This window comes from Teleopsis dalmanni, chromosome 1, assembly GCF_002237135.1.
Source record: "Teleopsis dalmanni isolate 2A chromosome 1, ASM223713v2, whole genome shotgun sequence".
Taxonomy (NCBI): Eukaryota; Metazoa; Arthropoda; class Insecta; order Diptera; family Diopsidae; genus Teleopsis; species Teleopsis dalmanni.
In genome coordinates, this window is record NC_051846.1 from 144,559,519 (window position 1) to 144,578,356 (window position 18,838).

Below are 18,838 nucleotides of genomic sequence, written 5' to 3' on the forward strand. Positions count from 1 at the left end.
GTTTAAATGTCCATGAACTTCCCTTAAGTCCATAACATAAATGCTTTTAGTAATCAATATTCTTCCTCTTTCTTCAATAAATATAATACAATGAATATTTTATATATATTCGATTGATGTGTACAGATATACAGATACGTTATATAAGTTAGTCAAATAATTTTTGTTTGTTTTTCACAAGAATTTTGCACTTCATTGTTTCACAAAGCGAATGTGTGCTGTGTGCTTTTGCTTTCATTGCAATTAACAAGTCATAAATTTATGGAAATGTTGACAAGATTGATAAGCGCTAAATTTTAGTACTTCCATTATTATTTCTGTCATTTCAATCGGAAATAAACAACCTTTTTACTAGAAAAATATGAAAATAATATGCAGTACGCCTTGTGCTGGTTGTGGTATCAATTGTTCTGTTCTGGCTTTTATCACAGTTTTTAGCAGGTATTTTCACGGTTACAGCTACGCCTTTTCATTTTCGAAAAGCGTGTTTTTATTTTTTATTTTTTCACAAGGGAACTTTCTGCTTGCGAAGACTTTATTTTTTATATCTGCTCTTCAAAACTGCACAGACCCGTGCAATTATGCTTAATTGAACATAAACTTTTTGTCCGCTTTTGTGGTGCTTGTAAATAGTCGTACTTGAACTTATTAATAAAAATTTTTCCAAGGTTTTGATTTATTTTTAAAAGGGCTGTGAACAGACTTACATATTTATCAACTATAATTTTTAATATATATATAAATATTTTTTTTTTTTTGTAAGCAACTACTTCCAAGCCAATCATTCAGAATTTTTGCAGTTCAATGAATTTCAATTTAATGTCGTATAACCTGAAATAGTTTGCTTTAGTTTAGCATATAAAATGGTCATTAAATTTAGAACAGAATTTCTTAGAATTATTTGGTTGATTTAACTTTTTAACTAGAATTATAGTACATAACTTCAAAGGTCAAGTAAAATTGTTTTGCGAAAAAATGGAATAAAAATAGTGAATAGAAATAAAAAAAAAAATAAAACTACTATTTATTAATAAGTTAATCATTTATAATATTCAATTCTTAAATTTAAATTTGACCAATTGGTTTATTGGTCAATAAAAGCCGTAATTTTTTCTTGCAGAGTAACAAAAAAATACTCACAATTTAAATATGTGAAGCTACAATACGCCTTTTCTATTGTAAGCATCACAAAAGAACAACTGCTTATTTTAAAAATAACATATGAAACAACAACACTGTTGGCTTATTTAGTCCAACCTTTTTAAAATCGCTTAACTAATAAGCAGCTCAAATCGCATGGTTGCCAACACTAAAAATTCATCTATTGTGAATGATTTTTGGAAGTACATACAAAATTTCCCGTTAACAGTCAACGAATGATTACATTAATTCTTCGTATTTCATGTCGTCATTGTTCGTAACAAATACGTTACTTTTTCTATTTATTACTTTACTGTTAAAAGGCATGAAAATTTCATATATTTATTCACAATCATGTTAAGTGCTTACAAAAGAAAATGCCTAATAATGCTCATAAATCTTAAGAGTTAGGTTTTACTTCAGAGTAAATTTTTACATCTTAAGTTTTATTGCAACCAACTTTAAAAACCAGCCTATTGTGAATGTTCACTGAAAATATGTTGCAAAATTTCTATCATCTGTTGACATCATATGAGCATTTCATTTACTAATAAATTCAAATACATAAATAAATTAATTAATTTAAATATATAAGATAAAAATGGTAATTAAAAATTGCCCTTCTTATATTCCAATTATTATCTTTTATTTTAGTTAATTAATTTTTGGTGTGTAAAAAACAAGCATTTAACATATTTTAAAGTGGTACCAATAACTTTCAATCAGACTTAATGCTGTTTTTTTACAACTCTGAAAGAAAAAATTACGGCTAATATGGAACACGAGTTAAAAATAAAAAATAAATAAAAACAACAAATTATTTTACACTAACTTTTATTTAGTTCAATATTTCGACTTTAATTTAAAGTCGTCCTCAGAAAATTAACAAATTGATTACAAGAAACCAATTAACATATTAAAATACATAATGTTAGACAAAATGTACATATAAAAATAAAGGAAAATAATAGTTTAAATACTTAACATTAAAAATGTCGAGTCCTACGCCTGTTTATTGATGTATAAGACTTTTAAACACCTAGGCCTGATGTTGGTTGTGATATTTCAAACTGAGAGCATCTTTTTTTTATTTGTCTATATAGTACTAACTCTATTCTCGCACGTAATCGATATCTGCCTTTCAGTGTAAGTTTGCAGGTTGTCACAATTTATCCACTAATATTTAAAAAGCACTTACATCTGCTTATAATCTAAGTTTTTTATCTTTAATAATTAAATTCAATACTCTGGTATCATACATAACATATTTGCACATTTCATAAAAAATTAAAGAAATGTACAATTTCGATTTATTTTTAACAGATTAGCTTCAATACAGTATTCAAAGCATTGTAGAATCAAAGCATTGTCTAAAAAAACTTTGCTTTAGTCCGAACATTCTAAACAAATATTGAATACTAATGTAGCTTTCTCTTTTTTCGTACTGAATCCCACATCGTCGATTTTGTTTACTATTAGTGAGGTCATTCTCAGTATAGTGTTCTTAGTTAGTCAAAGTGTGCTGTATAGTTCTATAACAACATACTGGACAAGTACCTCATAATGATAGGTTCTTTAATGATTTTATTTCGTCCTTATTTTCTTTTTAACCTTTATATACTGTATAACTCTATAACAAATTATTGGAAAAGTACCTCATAATGATGGGTTCTTTGATGATTTTATTCTATTTAGTTTTAATTTTCCATTTTAAAAGCATTTTAATCAATCTGATTGATACTTCAATTAAAAGTTGCAAGGAACTATAATTACTGGTACTCCCTCCACAATCACTATTTTAATATTATGCATATAAGTGGTATATCAAGTAAAGTTTAATAAGTTTTTTTCATTTCCATATAACACTTGCCTGCTTCCCATATATTATATATGAAATATATTTCAAATACCGCAAGTGTGTATGTGTAGCCGATATTGCACATAGACTGCAACTGCAGTTGGTATTTGCACATCAAACTCGTACAACAAAATATGCATTTAATTTAATTATGATTTAATGGTGGGGCTCTCTCTCTCTCTGTATATTAGCCTGATACGTTTTCTGTGACAGACTGCGTTGCATGCAGCAAATGCAATTTCAAAATCCAAGTAATGCACTTTACTCAGTGTACTTTTGCAGTGCACATTCCATTTCGTTAATGGACTCGATATTACTGGGTACGCTTGGGTATTTTCGTATGTGCAAGTGCTTTATTAAATAGTTTTTAATTACATTTCCGTTTGTTCTAGTTTTAATAACTTTGGCTTATAATTCATTTGACTATATTGTTCCACTTACGAATTATATAAAAAATTTTAACATTTAGGTTGAGTAATTAATTTATGTAGGTTATATTAACACATTTGCGGTTGACACATAAATAAGCAAACAGAATAATCTAATATCAATATAGCTTTATAGTTGTAGTTTTTTTCTGTATTTAATTCACTATTCACAAATATTTTCAAAACCTTTTCAATTTCTATTAGGTTAATTAAAAATCAGTTCTACAGCTAAATATATTCAGTTAAGGTCAATTAGCTTTCAAGCTCTCTATTAAGTTATTATAATTACTGTGGCATTTAATAAGAAAAAAGTAAATAAACAAATTTTTTGTTTGTATTTGATTAATTATCTTAATCATATTTTGAGGCTTATTAATTACTTCTAAATCAGTGTTGGTAAGATATCAGAATTGTTTAGTCTAATAAAATTGGACATGTACTTTCAAAAAGCTTAATAAGTACTATTACTATGCAATAAAATTTTTAATAAAAGGTTCTTAACCTCACAAACTATTTGTTATAAGTATATAAGAATATGTATTATAAAGTAATTACTTTTGGCATTGAAGTTTAGAATAAATCAAATTTGTTAATCGCTAGCCTGAAGGTACAATAAAATTACGGTCGATCCATCGATTTATTTAATCGAATTCATCGATTTGTCGATTTATATAGTTATAATGAAAAATGGAAAGTAAATGGATATACAATAAGTAAGCGGTTAAAATACAAATAATACAATTTACAATAATTACAATTATAACAGTTAGAACATACAACCAGACAGCAAAAACCCAGTTGAGAACCTGGCATCAAATACGTCTTTAAGATATCAGAATGTACTTAAAATTCGATCGATTCAAAAGCATGTCTATGAATTTCAGTAAATGTGTCGAAAAATAGATGTGTCCTTGTCTTGTAAAACTCGTAGTTGTGTCCTAGGCTTGCTCTTTGTTATTTTATTATAAGGTTCTCTTTTCCATTAAGCCTGTGTTGTTATTTGTGTAATTATCAGTGACACCGATGTTCCCCTAAGACAATATTTAGGTCACTTTTATATAGTAAATTTTATTTTTATCAGTGTAATAAGTGTCTTTGGTTAATTGGGATTAATCAAACCAAAATAAAAAATTTTTACTAACGTCCTGTATGTAACATGTCAAATAATATTAAATATGTTCTTGGTGATGTATTGCTATTATATAATTACATTATTGTATTGTCAGATTTTAGACAATACAGACGTGTTTTTGATATTCAAAGCAAGCTGATAAATTATATGACACGAGTATTAATTAGTGTTCATATATAATCAAGCCAATTTTAGATTAATAAGAAAGTGTCACTAACTTATGTCAAGACTTTGCAGGATTCACAATATACGTATGTTTGAATACTATGGGTTAAATGCTCATATTATGATGAAAGCAAAGTCGACTGGGATATCTTGGTGCCAATGATCAATAAACATTGGCGAGATATCGTGAGAACAAGAGTATTTTAAGGAAACTTAGCATTGTACTCCTTCCAAATATATCCATTTGCTCAGCTAAAATAATAACACAAATACTTAATGTGATTTTATTCTTCTTAATCTTAGAGTTCGAACTTCTTAATTTATATGCAAACTTATACTATAATATAATAACATTAAATTTGTATATATTGATCTCTCATTCCAATAGAATAGAATCTTCTCAAATCCGATTATTTCCTCTATTTTGTAATGGTATTAAAATTTATGTATTTATTGAGTTATAAATATAAACTGCAATGCGATAACATGCTTTCGGAATTTACTAATACATCCATTTATATTCTATTCCACAAATATAAGTTCATAAATTTCATCTCCTACTCGTATTTGTCGCAGATTTTCTTATCAGTTTCAATCTTTCTTTCTAATATCGTAAATTGCGTGCAATATTAATTTGTCAATCTTTGCAATGCATATTGTGGTCCATACTCTTCTCCGCTTACTCCGCTTAAATTTATTATGGCACATAGATAAAGCTCGTGTTGATGCAAATTTTCTATTTACAGACTTTCTAAATTTAAATTAGTAGACAAATGACTATAATTGACAATTTTTTTTGATGAAAAAAAAAAATAAAATTCTTTAAAAAATTTTTTTATTTGCTTACCAATGATGCACACTACACTTAAACTAAGTTGGTTGCGAATTTTACGTATGAATAATTATGTGAACTATAAAAAAAAATATTATACTTTGTCAGTATTTAATATTAATAATTAAAAAAATGTTCAACTTGTATTATTAAATTTGTTACTCATTAAATAACTTATTTGGGTCGTTGCTCTTCATACCCAGTAAACAATATTCCTTAATAGAAAGTTGCAAGCACTGCCGTTCCTTACCTCAATAGTCTTCAGTGCGCGGAAGGAAAGCAATTTTATACTAAAAACAATTTTAAATAACTCTACATTTTATAGAAAACACACATAATAATATTGTTCTAACAAATATTTACCTCATTTAAAATAAATGAAATAAATATTGTTAATGAAGAGATATTCAGCAAAACAAACATAATTCGAAACGCGTTTCATTTATAAAGCCACTGTTAATTTTTATGCTATGGGGAAAATAAAAATCAAATTTAAATTGCCGCCTCATACATATAAGGTGTAATCAAAAAGTAACAAGAATATTTAAGTTTTTCAAAAAGAATTTATTTAATCATCAATAATAAACCCAACGTAAATATTATCTAAATATACCGCCGTTGTTTTCACTAATAGAACGCCTTTATATGCATAATCTTAAGCTCGTTTTACGATTCTTCTTGAAAAACCTTATCATTATTTGATTGTCTTTTTTATTTTGGAAAATAGAAAAAAGTTGGTAAAATACTCGTTTTGAAAAATGGTAAGGTCACGGCATTACATTGAAGTTATATTCAAATCCATATTCTATATGGACATAAGTAATCATGTCCATTTTGAATTTTTAAAATTGCTTTTGATGACATTTCCATTTTTTCAGCTACTTCTTTAATGTTAATTTTTCTATTAATAAATACAATATGTATTATTTTTTTACGTTTCCATTATTGATATTAGAACTGCCAGACCTCTGTTTATCATCAATGTCTTCTAAAACCGTTTGTATCATTCAAAGGCCTTTTTAACATACTAAATGCTCTCCTGAACTCAATTTTGGTCCGCATACAAGCGATGACTTAATACTCTTAACGTACAATTTTACAATACATCTTTTTCATTCGTTTGGAAAAGTTAGGTAAATGGAGCTATATAGTTAGTTTACGTCCAACCCATTCATTATTATCGTTACTTTTTATAACACCTCTTAAATGTTGACAGCATTTCTACCAGAATAATAAAAATAATTTCTTGTTATTGAATATTCCTTGTTTTCTATTATATACTTTATTCTTTCGTGTCGGCATATTCATTAAGGTAACTAGTTTCTTCGTCGGGGAGTATAATGGCATTGTCTCTAGCAGAATAATTGGTACAGAACTATAAATTTTACTGATATTTAAACATAAGTTACATTCTCACCATCTAAAAATGTTAATTTATTTAATGTGTAAATAGCATACAACAATCTACAACACTTTTTCAGTATTCAGCTTATATGTGCACCTAAACACCAGGACATCTCGGGCAACTCCAATGTAAATAAGTTTGTCAAGGCAGGCACTTTACTTCTTAACACCCATTTGTTAGATATTAATATTCTCCTTGCACGAGCCAAGCAGACAAACAAAAATATCTGACTATAGGTAACGAAACTTGAGTAGATGAAAATTTCTGTCAAATCGCAAGATCGCCATAGTCTAAATTAGACAAGAAACTTAGCACTTAGGACCACCGCATTGTTGCTGATAGATTACTGCGTATTAAAAAGATATACTTTGAGACTGGGTGACCCTATAATGATATTTAATATGGTTTTATCCATTTTTAGCCAATAGATGATTTAAAATCCTTAGATTTCTTTTTTGTTTCGACTTGACAGAGCTGTCGTTCTTTTCTATCAGGGACTCAGTCAAATTGATTGAATTGTCAGATTAGTTCATTTTCACTTGATTTGAGGAGTCATGCCTTTCAATGTTATCTGTACGTTGATTACTACGATCCTTTAGTAGATTCTTTTGGACTGTGTTTCAACAACACTAATTTGGAATTTCAAGCGAGCTTTTGGTATACAAGTTCGTCACTGAAATCTAACCTAACCTATTATTATGTTGAAGCTGTTTCAGCCAGTGCACTTAAGCACTTTTACTCTTTCTTAACTCGATGTAACCCCTCTTTACGCCTTGACTAGATTATTGTTTATCACTTCATCAGACTAAGTAATAATTGACCTCAGATCTGCATACCTCCCAGAGGAACCTCTAACCATTCTGAGATTTGATAACGCGGTGTTGGTAAGTCTGTCAGTTTTCGCAAATAATTTAGGGGCTCTATCATTTATGTATTTTTTGACGGGATCTAACTTATTATTTACTATTATGTGTGTAACCATTGAAGCGATTATAATGCATCAAAATGTCTGATAATGCCATGAAAATATTATAAATTTATTTCATAGTCTATTTTATATAAAAACAACAAACTTTATTATTATTATTATTTTACTATATTTTAGTATTGTGTGCTTTAACGGTTTCTCTCTTCTCATACCTCATACTTCAACAATGAACGCTTTGATAAATGGACTGAATGTGTTTTGTTTGTTTTGAGTTTGTTTGTAAAATTAACTTTTGTTACTTTGTTACTTTAATTGTTATTGTATTTATTGTTGTTATTGTTGCTGCTGTTATTGTTGCTGCCGTTATTGTTGTGCCCAACTTACACAACATTAACTGACAATATTTGCATTTGTAATGCAATTTAAGCAATAATCCAACAACGAAACCGAATGAAATGTGTTGAACTCTTAATTAAGTGCTTGTGGCATACAAAAAAATGTACATGCATATATACGCATACATGCATACATACATTTGCAATCAGGCAGACAAATCCACATGGACTGACTTGACTTGGTGCTTATGTAAATAGTGCTGTGGCAGGCAGCAATTGCTTAAATTGTTCCACTGTGTGACGTACATGACGACGGACACCATACAACATACAACATAAAAATTGCAAGCGAGACTTGCAGCAACAGATACTCGCGTACGAGTATCTGCTGCAACAACTTAATCAGTCATTTATTTTCTAAACACTCATTTGTTGTAAAGTGCCAATTTACGGAGTTGCAGCAGTTGAATGGAAAATTGAAACGGTTTTTCAGGGAGAATCGAATCGTTGGTGTTTCATGGGATTTTCGCTAAGGAGGGTCTTGAAAACAATAATGGGATTGATATTACCTCCATCGATTCATTTCAAGCATTTGAAATTTTAGAAAAATACGAAATTTATTTCGTAAATACTTCACTGCTTTTGTTGCTTCAGTTAATTGGCGATAATTTGGCATTTTCACTATTCCTTATATGAGTACAATGAATGGGTTGTTGAGATTTTTCTAATTATAGCAGTTCCATTCAGTTTGAATGACTTTTTGTGTAATTGAAATGACAATAATAAAATCATCAACATCAACATCAACAATTTTCAATTGCCCAATTTTAAATGTTTTTGTTTTCACAGTTTAACTGACCATCGCACTCTGTTGTGACTCTGTGGTATATCTGTATCTGTATCTGTATCTGTATATGCCCGATTCCAATATTTTATGCTCGCTTAGTTTATGCTAATTTATATGACACATTTTACTGCTGGCATTGTTTGTTGTTGGCGTGCTTGTATTGTAGCTCCGGGCTACACGCATTCAACAACATAAAAGGGCGGGCGTCACGCGCCGTCAATGCTACTTTTTATGATCACAAATACGACAAATACGACTTTTACTGCCACTATTACTACCTTTTCTTATTAGCCGTTTTTATGCTATTTTGCTTCTGTAGGCGAACAACTTTTTTATATTTTCCTCGCAATTATTTGCGGTCTATCAAAATTAAATTGTGCATACAACAAATATATAATCTATATTTACATATATATATTATATCAGACTGACTATGACATATGAAAAATAATATGTATATAGTTGTGAAGGCACCTTAGCCTACCTATTTTGTTTATCTACGCATTAATTTTATTAATTTAAATTTATTGCTTTTATTTTTAATAAATTTGCAATTTCAAAACGATTATCTGTAATAATAAATTTTGATCCGTATAAGGTAATACAGTAATGAGAATATTTATATACCACTTTTAGGTATTGAATATTTACATTTAAGAAATTTCTGTAGATTTATGTAGACATAATTTGAAATTTCATTTTTAAAAAAAGGCTTATGTGAATCTTTAAAATAAAATAAAAACTTATAAATTGGTTTTTATTATATAGTTATATTTATGTAGTTATAGTTATATAGTTATAGTTATATAGTTGTTAATAAAACTTTCACAGCAAAGTAACAAAACTTCAGAATAAAGTACGAACATAGAAATCAAGTACGTCTTTGGGTTAATTGGTTAAGGTGCACTGACTCTGAGCTTCAAATTTGGCAGGACACGAGTTCGATTCCTGGTACTTACAGTCTCAAAAATAATTATTTACGAATAATAAAATACAAGAATTATTTTGATGGGTATTTGGCAATACTCGAAACAGCTGTATGGTCTGGCAAAAATTTAATTAATTAAAATAATATAAAATGAATTTTTGTTGTTGTAGTTCACTACTGTTCGAAAAATCACTTTATAGTTAGCTATATAAATATCAGCGACGTTTCTAAATTTTTTTGACTTTTTCCTCTGGACGGAGTATTATTACAACTGCTTTTGGACACATATAAGGCGATTATTTTTACCGGTTATTTAGTTCTAAATAATAAACAAAAAATTTGAAATTTTCGCAAAAATTTAACAATTGTTAATAGTTATCTTGAAAGAACCGTTTGGTTCCAGCAGTGGCTAGATCTACATCCTGAAGCTACTCATTGTCATACAATTGCTGCTCAGTTTAAAGTTTCACAGTTTGTAAAGAACACAAATAAAGTAGGTCACCCAATGAAGAAAAGATAACTCGAGCTACAACAACATTAAAGGATCTATAAGATACAAACTAGAAATAGAATCAGTAAATTTAAATGTAATTAACTTCTGGTATATGAGCAATGACCGAAACATAATAAAAGTAGTGTGAGTAGTGGCATGAGAGAGCTGTTTAATAATTCAGTGATAAATAAAAGGAATTTTTCGTCATAACCCACGATGACCTTCATACACCTACTAGAAACGTTGTATACTAATTTTTTAATAGTATCTGAAAAATAGAACTCTTCAAAATATTGACGTAGATTATATTCGAATTAAATTAAGATTTCTTTTATTAAGTAATTTTTTCGAATTTTGCACTTAATAAAAATCCGATGGAACCAATTGCGGAGAAAACTGTACATGTAGGTACTGTAAAGTACATGAAATACTTCCAAGTACAGCTTGAAACTTATTATTTGGTGGCTACCTTTTTAATAGGCACGTGTAGATTTTCCAAATAAGTTTTTCCAATATAAATGCCTTTGTAAAATATTATTTGAGACTTTCACTATATCATCTATATCAATCCCGAGATCTATGCTCGGTCATCTTCTGTCACTAAATTATGGATTTCATTTCAAGTGCTTTAACGACAACAATTAAACTCAGTGAAGCACTGTTGAATCCACTACGATGATTCAGAGTCTTTATATAACCTATGACCTCTGTTTCATTACCATTCGTTCTGTTTCAAAACTTTTTTTCAAAAACTTTTATTTAATGAAAATTAATTTCTCAAGTTTTACAAATTCACTTAAATATTTCTACTTTACTTACTACTCATCGAAGTAGTGATTTAGCCTTAAGTTCTGAAATACGGGCAGATTATAAAACCATATTTTAAAACTTATTTAGTGCAGTTATGATCTATCTACTTATCAAACTGTCCTAGTGTATTATTATTAGTAGCAATGTAAATTATACCTAACAGGATTGATCGATCAATAAGAAATATATTTAGTTGTCAAGTAAATATATATCATTTAATCCTAAATAAACTTCGCTCCAATCATGACAATCTCTAAGACTCTATTAAGTTAGAATTTTAATAATACAAATGTTTTTTTTAAATATTATATGTTATCTATTAATGTATATATTAGATACTTTAAATGATTTGCATTTTATACATCATTGAAATTGATTAGAAACTTTTTTGCATTCATTTCGACTGTTTAAAAATTTTTCCTCGTACAATAAATTACTCACCTTTTATAGATATAAGATACAAATAAGTAAAACAAAAACAAAATTAAACAAATAGCAAGGGACAGGCTGGTAGCAATATTTGCTTAAAAATTTAACTAAATAAAATCAAAAATGAGAAAGAAAAAAAATATTTAATTCAATTTATGAAGAATTTGAATGCGAATTTCAAAATGCTATCATAATAATAATAAATGACACCAGTCGGTGCTACTGTTTAAGGAATTGTGGCTACTCCATAATTCCAGCCACACAATACGTTCGCCGAATGTCGAATAGCACACTGTAAACAGAAAACAGTAAAGAGCAAGCTGCGATCGGCGAACGGCTATCGTCGAACGTAACTCCCCCATTATGGGCAACGAACAGCAACAAGCTATGAGTTGTGCACAGCTTTTGGTGCAAAACACGCCAATTGGCGGCCATGGCTTATGATATGACAGTGCTGCTCATTGCTCAGTGCTCAGTGTTCCCTCGAAGCGCGAACGTTCACATCGTACTGATCGTACTGGACAGCACAGCTCCATATGATCTTAGTTTTATGAAGCTTAGTGTTACGTTGCACAGTTACAGATTGTCCAGTACTAGTACCAGTACCAGTACCGTGCAGTGGATTCGTACTGCAGGAGCGTGCGCGTGCAAATCTAGTTTCGGATTGAATAGAAACTGACGTCTGTAGCCATCACTTAACGCGAGTGATCTGCTACTCGGCAACGGAGTAGTGAGATGCAGTGAAACGGTAGCTGCTAAATAAGCCAAATAATATCTTAATAATTTCGCTCAACGATATTATCGGTTGATCTTACCGATCATTGGTCGTTCAGTCAGGCTATGCACAATTGTTTCGTAAATGAATGCGTTGTAATTACAATGCGATATTGACGTGATTGCAAAGTGAAATAGTTGCACATTTTCTATAGCTTTCAATTGCACTTTTGTATCGGCAATTATTCGCATGACGCTCCCAAATTTTCTTTTTGTTTTTTATGGCCTGGTCTGGTAACGTCAGTCGCAGGTTTTTTTTTCATTTAATTTTTGTCGCGTGCTTAACGCTTTTTAATATTATTGGCGCAATTAAATTTAACGCACGAGTAGTGAACTGAATTCCAACGAAATGATGAGTCCGATTGACGCGGTCTTGAATTGTTTTTGTCAGAAGTGCCATATACCATGTCGTAGGTGGGATAATAATATAATTAAAAAAAGGGATAGATTAATAAAACACTTTTTTATTTATAGAATTTAACGTTTTATTATATGTTTATAAATATGTTAAACTAATTCTATATCACTTGATTTATATTTTCAGTTCTCAACCTCCATCTAATCTAACAGTATTAACCCGCCAACAACCGCTACATAAGCAATCACACCATCAACTGCAACAACATCCAACAATTTATGCTTCTAATGCCATTGATACAAGTGATTTAATGATACGTCTGCGTGAATCCATAAAACAAAAGGAAGAGTTCTTAAAATCACCTTCTCCTCATGCATCGTCACTGGCACAGCAACAGCAACAGCATTTCTTTCCGCATACGCCACCTTCTGGAAGTCCACAATTGTCGATGGTGTCTACATCATCAACTTCGGGTGGTTCTTCAAGTCTAAGCGCAACACCTCGCGGACAGATTCGAACTTTTCTAAAACAACCACTTTCTTCTTCTACATCATCTGCTTCAAGTACAAGAGAATTGCTGCCTGCTAGCTGTGATATGCACAATTTCTACATTAAAAACGTATCTGGAAATTTTATACCTATAGAGAGTATGCTAAATCGCAATAATGGTGGTACGTCTGGTAGTGGTGCTAGTGGCATTGGTAGTTTGCATAATGAAGTGAACAACTCCACTACTCTCACAACTGTTGGACGAGGTCAAAAACAACTTAACAGTGGTATCAGTAGCAGTCTGAATAGGTATCGTAAGGAGTTGGATTATATGGAAACATTACAGGAGACTGGCGTCACCAATAAAGTGTATGTATCAAAAAACTTATTCTTTTACTTTTATTTAAAATAGACTGAATGAAGAAATTGCTTTCTAAATCCATAAATTGTTTCCACGACTTGTTCATAAGTTCGTTTCATTTAACATATAATTTTAAACTCTTATCTTCATCTATAAAGTATCCCAGTAATTATCATTATTAAATTATCAATATTTTTATTTTTATATTATAATTTCTATTGTTTTATAAATATAGTGCTGCTTTATATTAATTTTATTTTTTCAAACGTTATAAACCTTTTAAAATCTATAACGTTTATAACCTAGATTTAGTTTCTAAGAAATGTACAGTTAAAATTCTATTAAACGGGCATACTTCTAGAGATTTTTTTTATCTCTGCAATGTTGCCAATCTCCAGATTCCATATTTTATATAAACGACGTTATTTTAAACGTTCAATTCTCTCAACCTGTTCTGTTTGTGTCTGCTCTTCGATTGTATTAAGTCTATTACTCTAGATTTAATAAAATCTATTAAAATTGTATTAATCTTTTAATTTGTATTAAGTCTAGTTCAATAAGCAGCTTACATATTCCATTATAATTATACTGTTGCATAGTTGTAATTTAATAAGTAGATTATTGTGTTTCAGCACTAGAACGAATAAAGAAGAAGAATACTGAGCTCACAAAGTATGCATAATATGGCAAATTGAAAGCCTTTACTATAATGTATGCAGTAATTGCTTATTTTAAAGGCTTGTCTAGTAAAAGTTCTATTAAATAGGTATATATTTTATGATCGATGATATTTACCTCATGGCTTAATATATTATATACTAAAGATAGATATCAGATAAACTTCTAAAGAGGTGTGGTTTAGAGGTTCGAGACAATTGTCAGTTTAATGTTTTTTTAAATACAAAGTCATAATAGTTAAGTTCGGTATTTGTTATAATTACTCTAAAAAGTCTGAGAGTTCAGTTTATACTGATAGCGTTATTATGCGCTTTATAGCCCTGATATATGCAATTATTAATTCAATCATCTGAACTGACGATGCGTTCATTTTAACTCTTATAAGCTGAAACTATGCATGATATTATGAATAGAGTTTCAGACTATATCATGTCGTTAACATTGAAACTTATACATATGTAATTATCAAAATTACTAAAAACATAATTTTGACATTCTTTACTCGATTTACGAATCCGTAGTATGAACTACGAACTCTATTGCTTACTACATCCAATGAACGTTATATTTATGAGTATATGCGGTTTTTTAGAATAAGTTGAATTATTTCACTAATAACATTGATATATCATACCACTCTCATCACATCTTCACGCTACCACACTCTTAAAGTCCTTTGAACTATTCAGTTCCTGATCTTCTTTGAGTTTTTGGATATATACCAACCCAAGCTACTTCGACAAACGAGAAAGTTCTATCTTCTTTAAAACAGTCCATACTGAGCTAGATCAATAATCTGATTGACAGCTACATTTACTAACGGCATAGCGATGCATTTACGCATATTAATATTGACAAGATTTGCAACAACTTACAAAATGCGATATGAAAATTAATGCGGAAAAAACAACAGAAGACCCCTACACACATCGAAAGTACAGAGATATGCCACTAAAAATTGACAATAATCCAATTCGTACTGGCATGAAAGTTAAATATCTAGGAATAATAACTGAAAAGTCCATAAATTGAATAGAAGAAATTATGTTGCTCAAAATTTATGCAATTATATTGGTTACTTAGTTTAAATTCACTCGTGGCAATTGCAAAGAAATTATTTTTCTTACATAGTATGATTGCGACAATCTGGAGATATGGACTGGAGTTTTGGTTTACAGCTTGCAAATCTAACATTCAAATCATACATAAACTTAAGTCGAAAATATTACTAACTGTAGTCAACTAAACATTGTATATTTCGAATACCGATAGAGATCTAAGGATAATCTAAATTATGGAAGTACTATGCAAATCCAGTATAAATAATGAATAAACCAAAGGAGATTAAAACGATCAGGCATATTCCATAAATGTGTTGCTCAAAGAAATTATCCGGATTTTGTTGTTTGTTAACTACTTCTTAAGTAATAAACCTTTTTCAAAATTTTTTTTTTGTTATGTTGGCACACCCTTTCTTGACATATGGTACAAATTTGAGCGCCATCTGTCAATTAGTTTGTTTACAGCAGCTGTTAATGTGAGACTACCTCAAGTGCATTTAGTGATTTTTACTATGGAAAATTCTTGTTGTGCGCGATTTTTTGACCAAACAGGGCACCACTGTCATCGCTCAGGCACCATATTCGCCAGATTTGGATCCGTGCGACTTTTACCTGTTCCCGAAACTCAAATTGCCCCTTTGTGGTAAACGTTTTGAGTCGATTGAATCGGTAAAAGAGAATTCGCCGAAAGAACTAAAAACCATACCTGCACGGGCCTACGAAAAGTGTATGGAAGATTGGGTTAAGCGTTGGCATATGTGTATCGCTTCAGAAGGAGCATATTTTGAAGGAGATAAAATAAATTTCGAATAAAATTTAAATTTGTATGTTTTATTTACAAAATCCGGGTACTTTTTGAGCTGGAGGTATAACACTAATCTGTTATACTCTTTAGGCTAGAGGTTCTCAAACTCATAGTGTCTACTACCGCTCACTTTGAGAATCGATTATTATTTAGCGACCCCTCTTTACAATTTTTAACTTTACATTGTAAAAATCACAATCGCTATTATTATTGTAATATAATTTTAGCATGAGTTCAAACCTGTATAATGTAAACTTTGTTTGGAACCCTATTGCCCCACTTTACGGCTGAGGTGTCCACAAGAGTGCGTTATCGTAATCATCCACTTAAAAAAACATTGCTTTAGACCATAATTTTGATATTTTTGGAACAGTTATACAATTAAGTATATATAAGTATATAATTATTAAATGCTGTTTTGTTAATTACTTTTCCTTGTAAGTAAAATGAAGTGTAAAGAACGCAAATATAATAAACAAAGTAAGCAAAACAAAAAAAAATTAACCTTTTGACATCAGTTTTCTGCTCTTGTTCTATATTATATATACATTTTGTATTATGTAGATTTATACATGATTTATCTCGGTATTATAAAGACAAGTATAACCATTGAACATATAGACAATAAACACTTTTTCGCTATATGTTAGAAATATTAATAATAATTATTAAAAATTAATTATTAGCTTCATTTTTTAATAGCATAGATTTCGTATATTTCTTGTAAATCTAATTACGATCTAAAAATATATTAATTAAATTTTACTTAATTTCAGATTTGAAAGTAAATTAAACTCTCATATGGCAAAAGGATTCGATCCTTTCAAACCGCTGTCAATTAACACAAATGCAATTGAGTCAAGTGCAGCACCTGGCAATGTTATTTTAATGAAAAAGCCTGGCGTACTCTATGAATCATTGCAGCATCATCCATTGCATCAAATGCAAATCCAGCAATTGCAACAGACACAATTACAACAACCAAAGATGCATCACTTGAGCAACAATAACGGCCAGAGTGTTAGCGAGACCACTAATAGCGGCAGCGTAGTCGATGGACAACATATAAGTCGTATGGAAATACACAAAGCCAGTTTAGCTACAACCATTGAACACACATCGACACCCAGTATGTTTTCTGATATAATAAAGACAAACTTGTTTAATGATTGTTTTAACGAAATTTGTTTTTATCTTTCATTTCTTGCTTTTTCTCACGCAGAGTTTAAAAACAAATTACCGGAAGCAAAGGAAAAACCGAATACACTCGCTAACATAGCGGAGAGCAACTGTATTTCAAGTATAAAAGGTATAATTTTTTAATTTCATTTATATCATTTATATTGAATAAAAATCCTAACTCGATTTAATTTCCGTTTTGTTTTGTGTTTTTATCTTTAGCTGTTGCCGGAGATGAACCTGTTGCTCATGTCGGCACTGGTGCAGTTGTGCGCCGTTCAAAGCCAGTCTCCGCTCTAGATGATAATAAGCCAATGCGTCGCATATCATATTTACGTGCTACCAATAATGAAAATGATTATCAGTCGGATACATCGTCTGCTAACACTTCATTATCGACTAGTGGTGTTGTTCCAGAGGCAGCTAATGAACAAATTGAGGAAGATTCGGATCCTACATACGATGTTGTTAGTGGAGATTGCGATGCTGTTGAAGAGAGTACTCCTTCTGATGCAGAAATTCAAGCGGTTGTTCCGGCAGAAAGTGGCAGTGGTAGTGTGAGTGCATGTGCAAGTCGGAAAGGTAGTGCGAGTGCAAGTGTCGGTGGCGTCAGTTGTAGCAGACGTGCTTCTGTGAGCAGTGAAATTAGAGAAAGGTAACATGCTTAATAATATGCTTAATAGATAGTTTTGGGAAGTTAAATAATATTACACAAAATATTTTAGTGTTCACATTGAAAATGTACCATTAGAATTAAATGGAAAAACGGAAACAAAAGATGTTTCGACAGAAATGGAAATCTTCGAAACTGAAATGGAAATTAAATCATCATGTATTTATGGAAAGGTAAGTGAAAATGGTGATGCTGGGTATAGGTTTATAGTTAGTTAAAATTGTTGACTGTAATTATATAAAAAATATGCGGTTATATTTAAAAGTATACCATATAAAGACGAATTTTACGTATAAATTTTCTAGTAAGTGTATTGAAATGTGGTATAATATTATACCATTTATTGAAAAACTGACGAATGAATAAATAGTTAACAAATATTACCCTTACGTCTATCTTCTCTAATATTGTAACTATATACTGAAGTCAAACGATGTCCATATCGCATTATAGACTAATAACTGTCTAGTTAACAGAACAATAACTGCCATTAGCGCTTGCGATCTCTTCTTCTTTGTTTGATGAAACGCAATTTAGTGTCTAAAACACTTTTACTCGGTAGTGTGAACACTTGGGCGATCCACTGTAATAAGAGCTGCATTGAATTCTGGTAATAAATTATTCAGGTGATTTTATTGAAGTATACTTGGGAGTGCACATATCTTTTTGACAGAATATATATTACATTTGATTTGAGAGAGTTCATATCTGAATTAGTGTGCGCATCCAC

The 18,838-nt window shown here is 30.2% G+C and overlaps 1 protein-coding gene across 3 annotated transcripts in view; it reads left to right on the forward strand.

The window, feature by feature from the left end:
* Positions 1–18,838, forward strand: part of LOC119669188 (rho GTPase-activating protein 21-A) — a 186,605-nt gene that overhangs the window by 162,373 nt on the left and 5,394 nt on the right. For 2 of the 3 annotated variants that reach the window (XM_038078995.1, XM_038078996.1), the window contains exons 5-9: positions 13,049–13,720; positions 17,033–17,385; positions 17,479–17,565; positions 17,658–18,090; positions 18,161–18,281. In XM_038078995.1, coding sequence (XP_037934923.1) covers positions 13,049–13,720; positions 17,033–17,385; positions 17,479–17,565; positions 17,658–18,090; positions 18,161–18,281 — 1,666 coding nt within the window. Of the gene's footprint in view, positions 1–12,818; positions 12,919–13,048; positions 13,721–17,032; positions 17,386–17,478; positions 17,566–17,657; positions 18,091–18,160; positions 18,282–18,838 lie in introns of those variants that run through there. The other variant, XM_038078998.1, reaches the window with a different exon arrangement.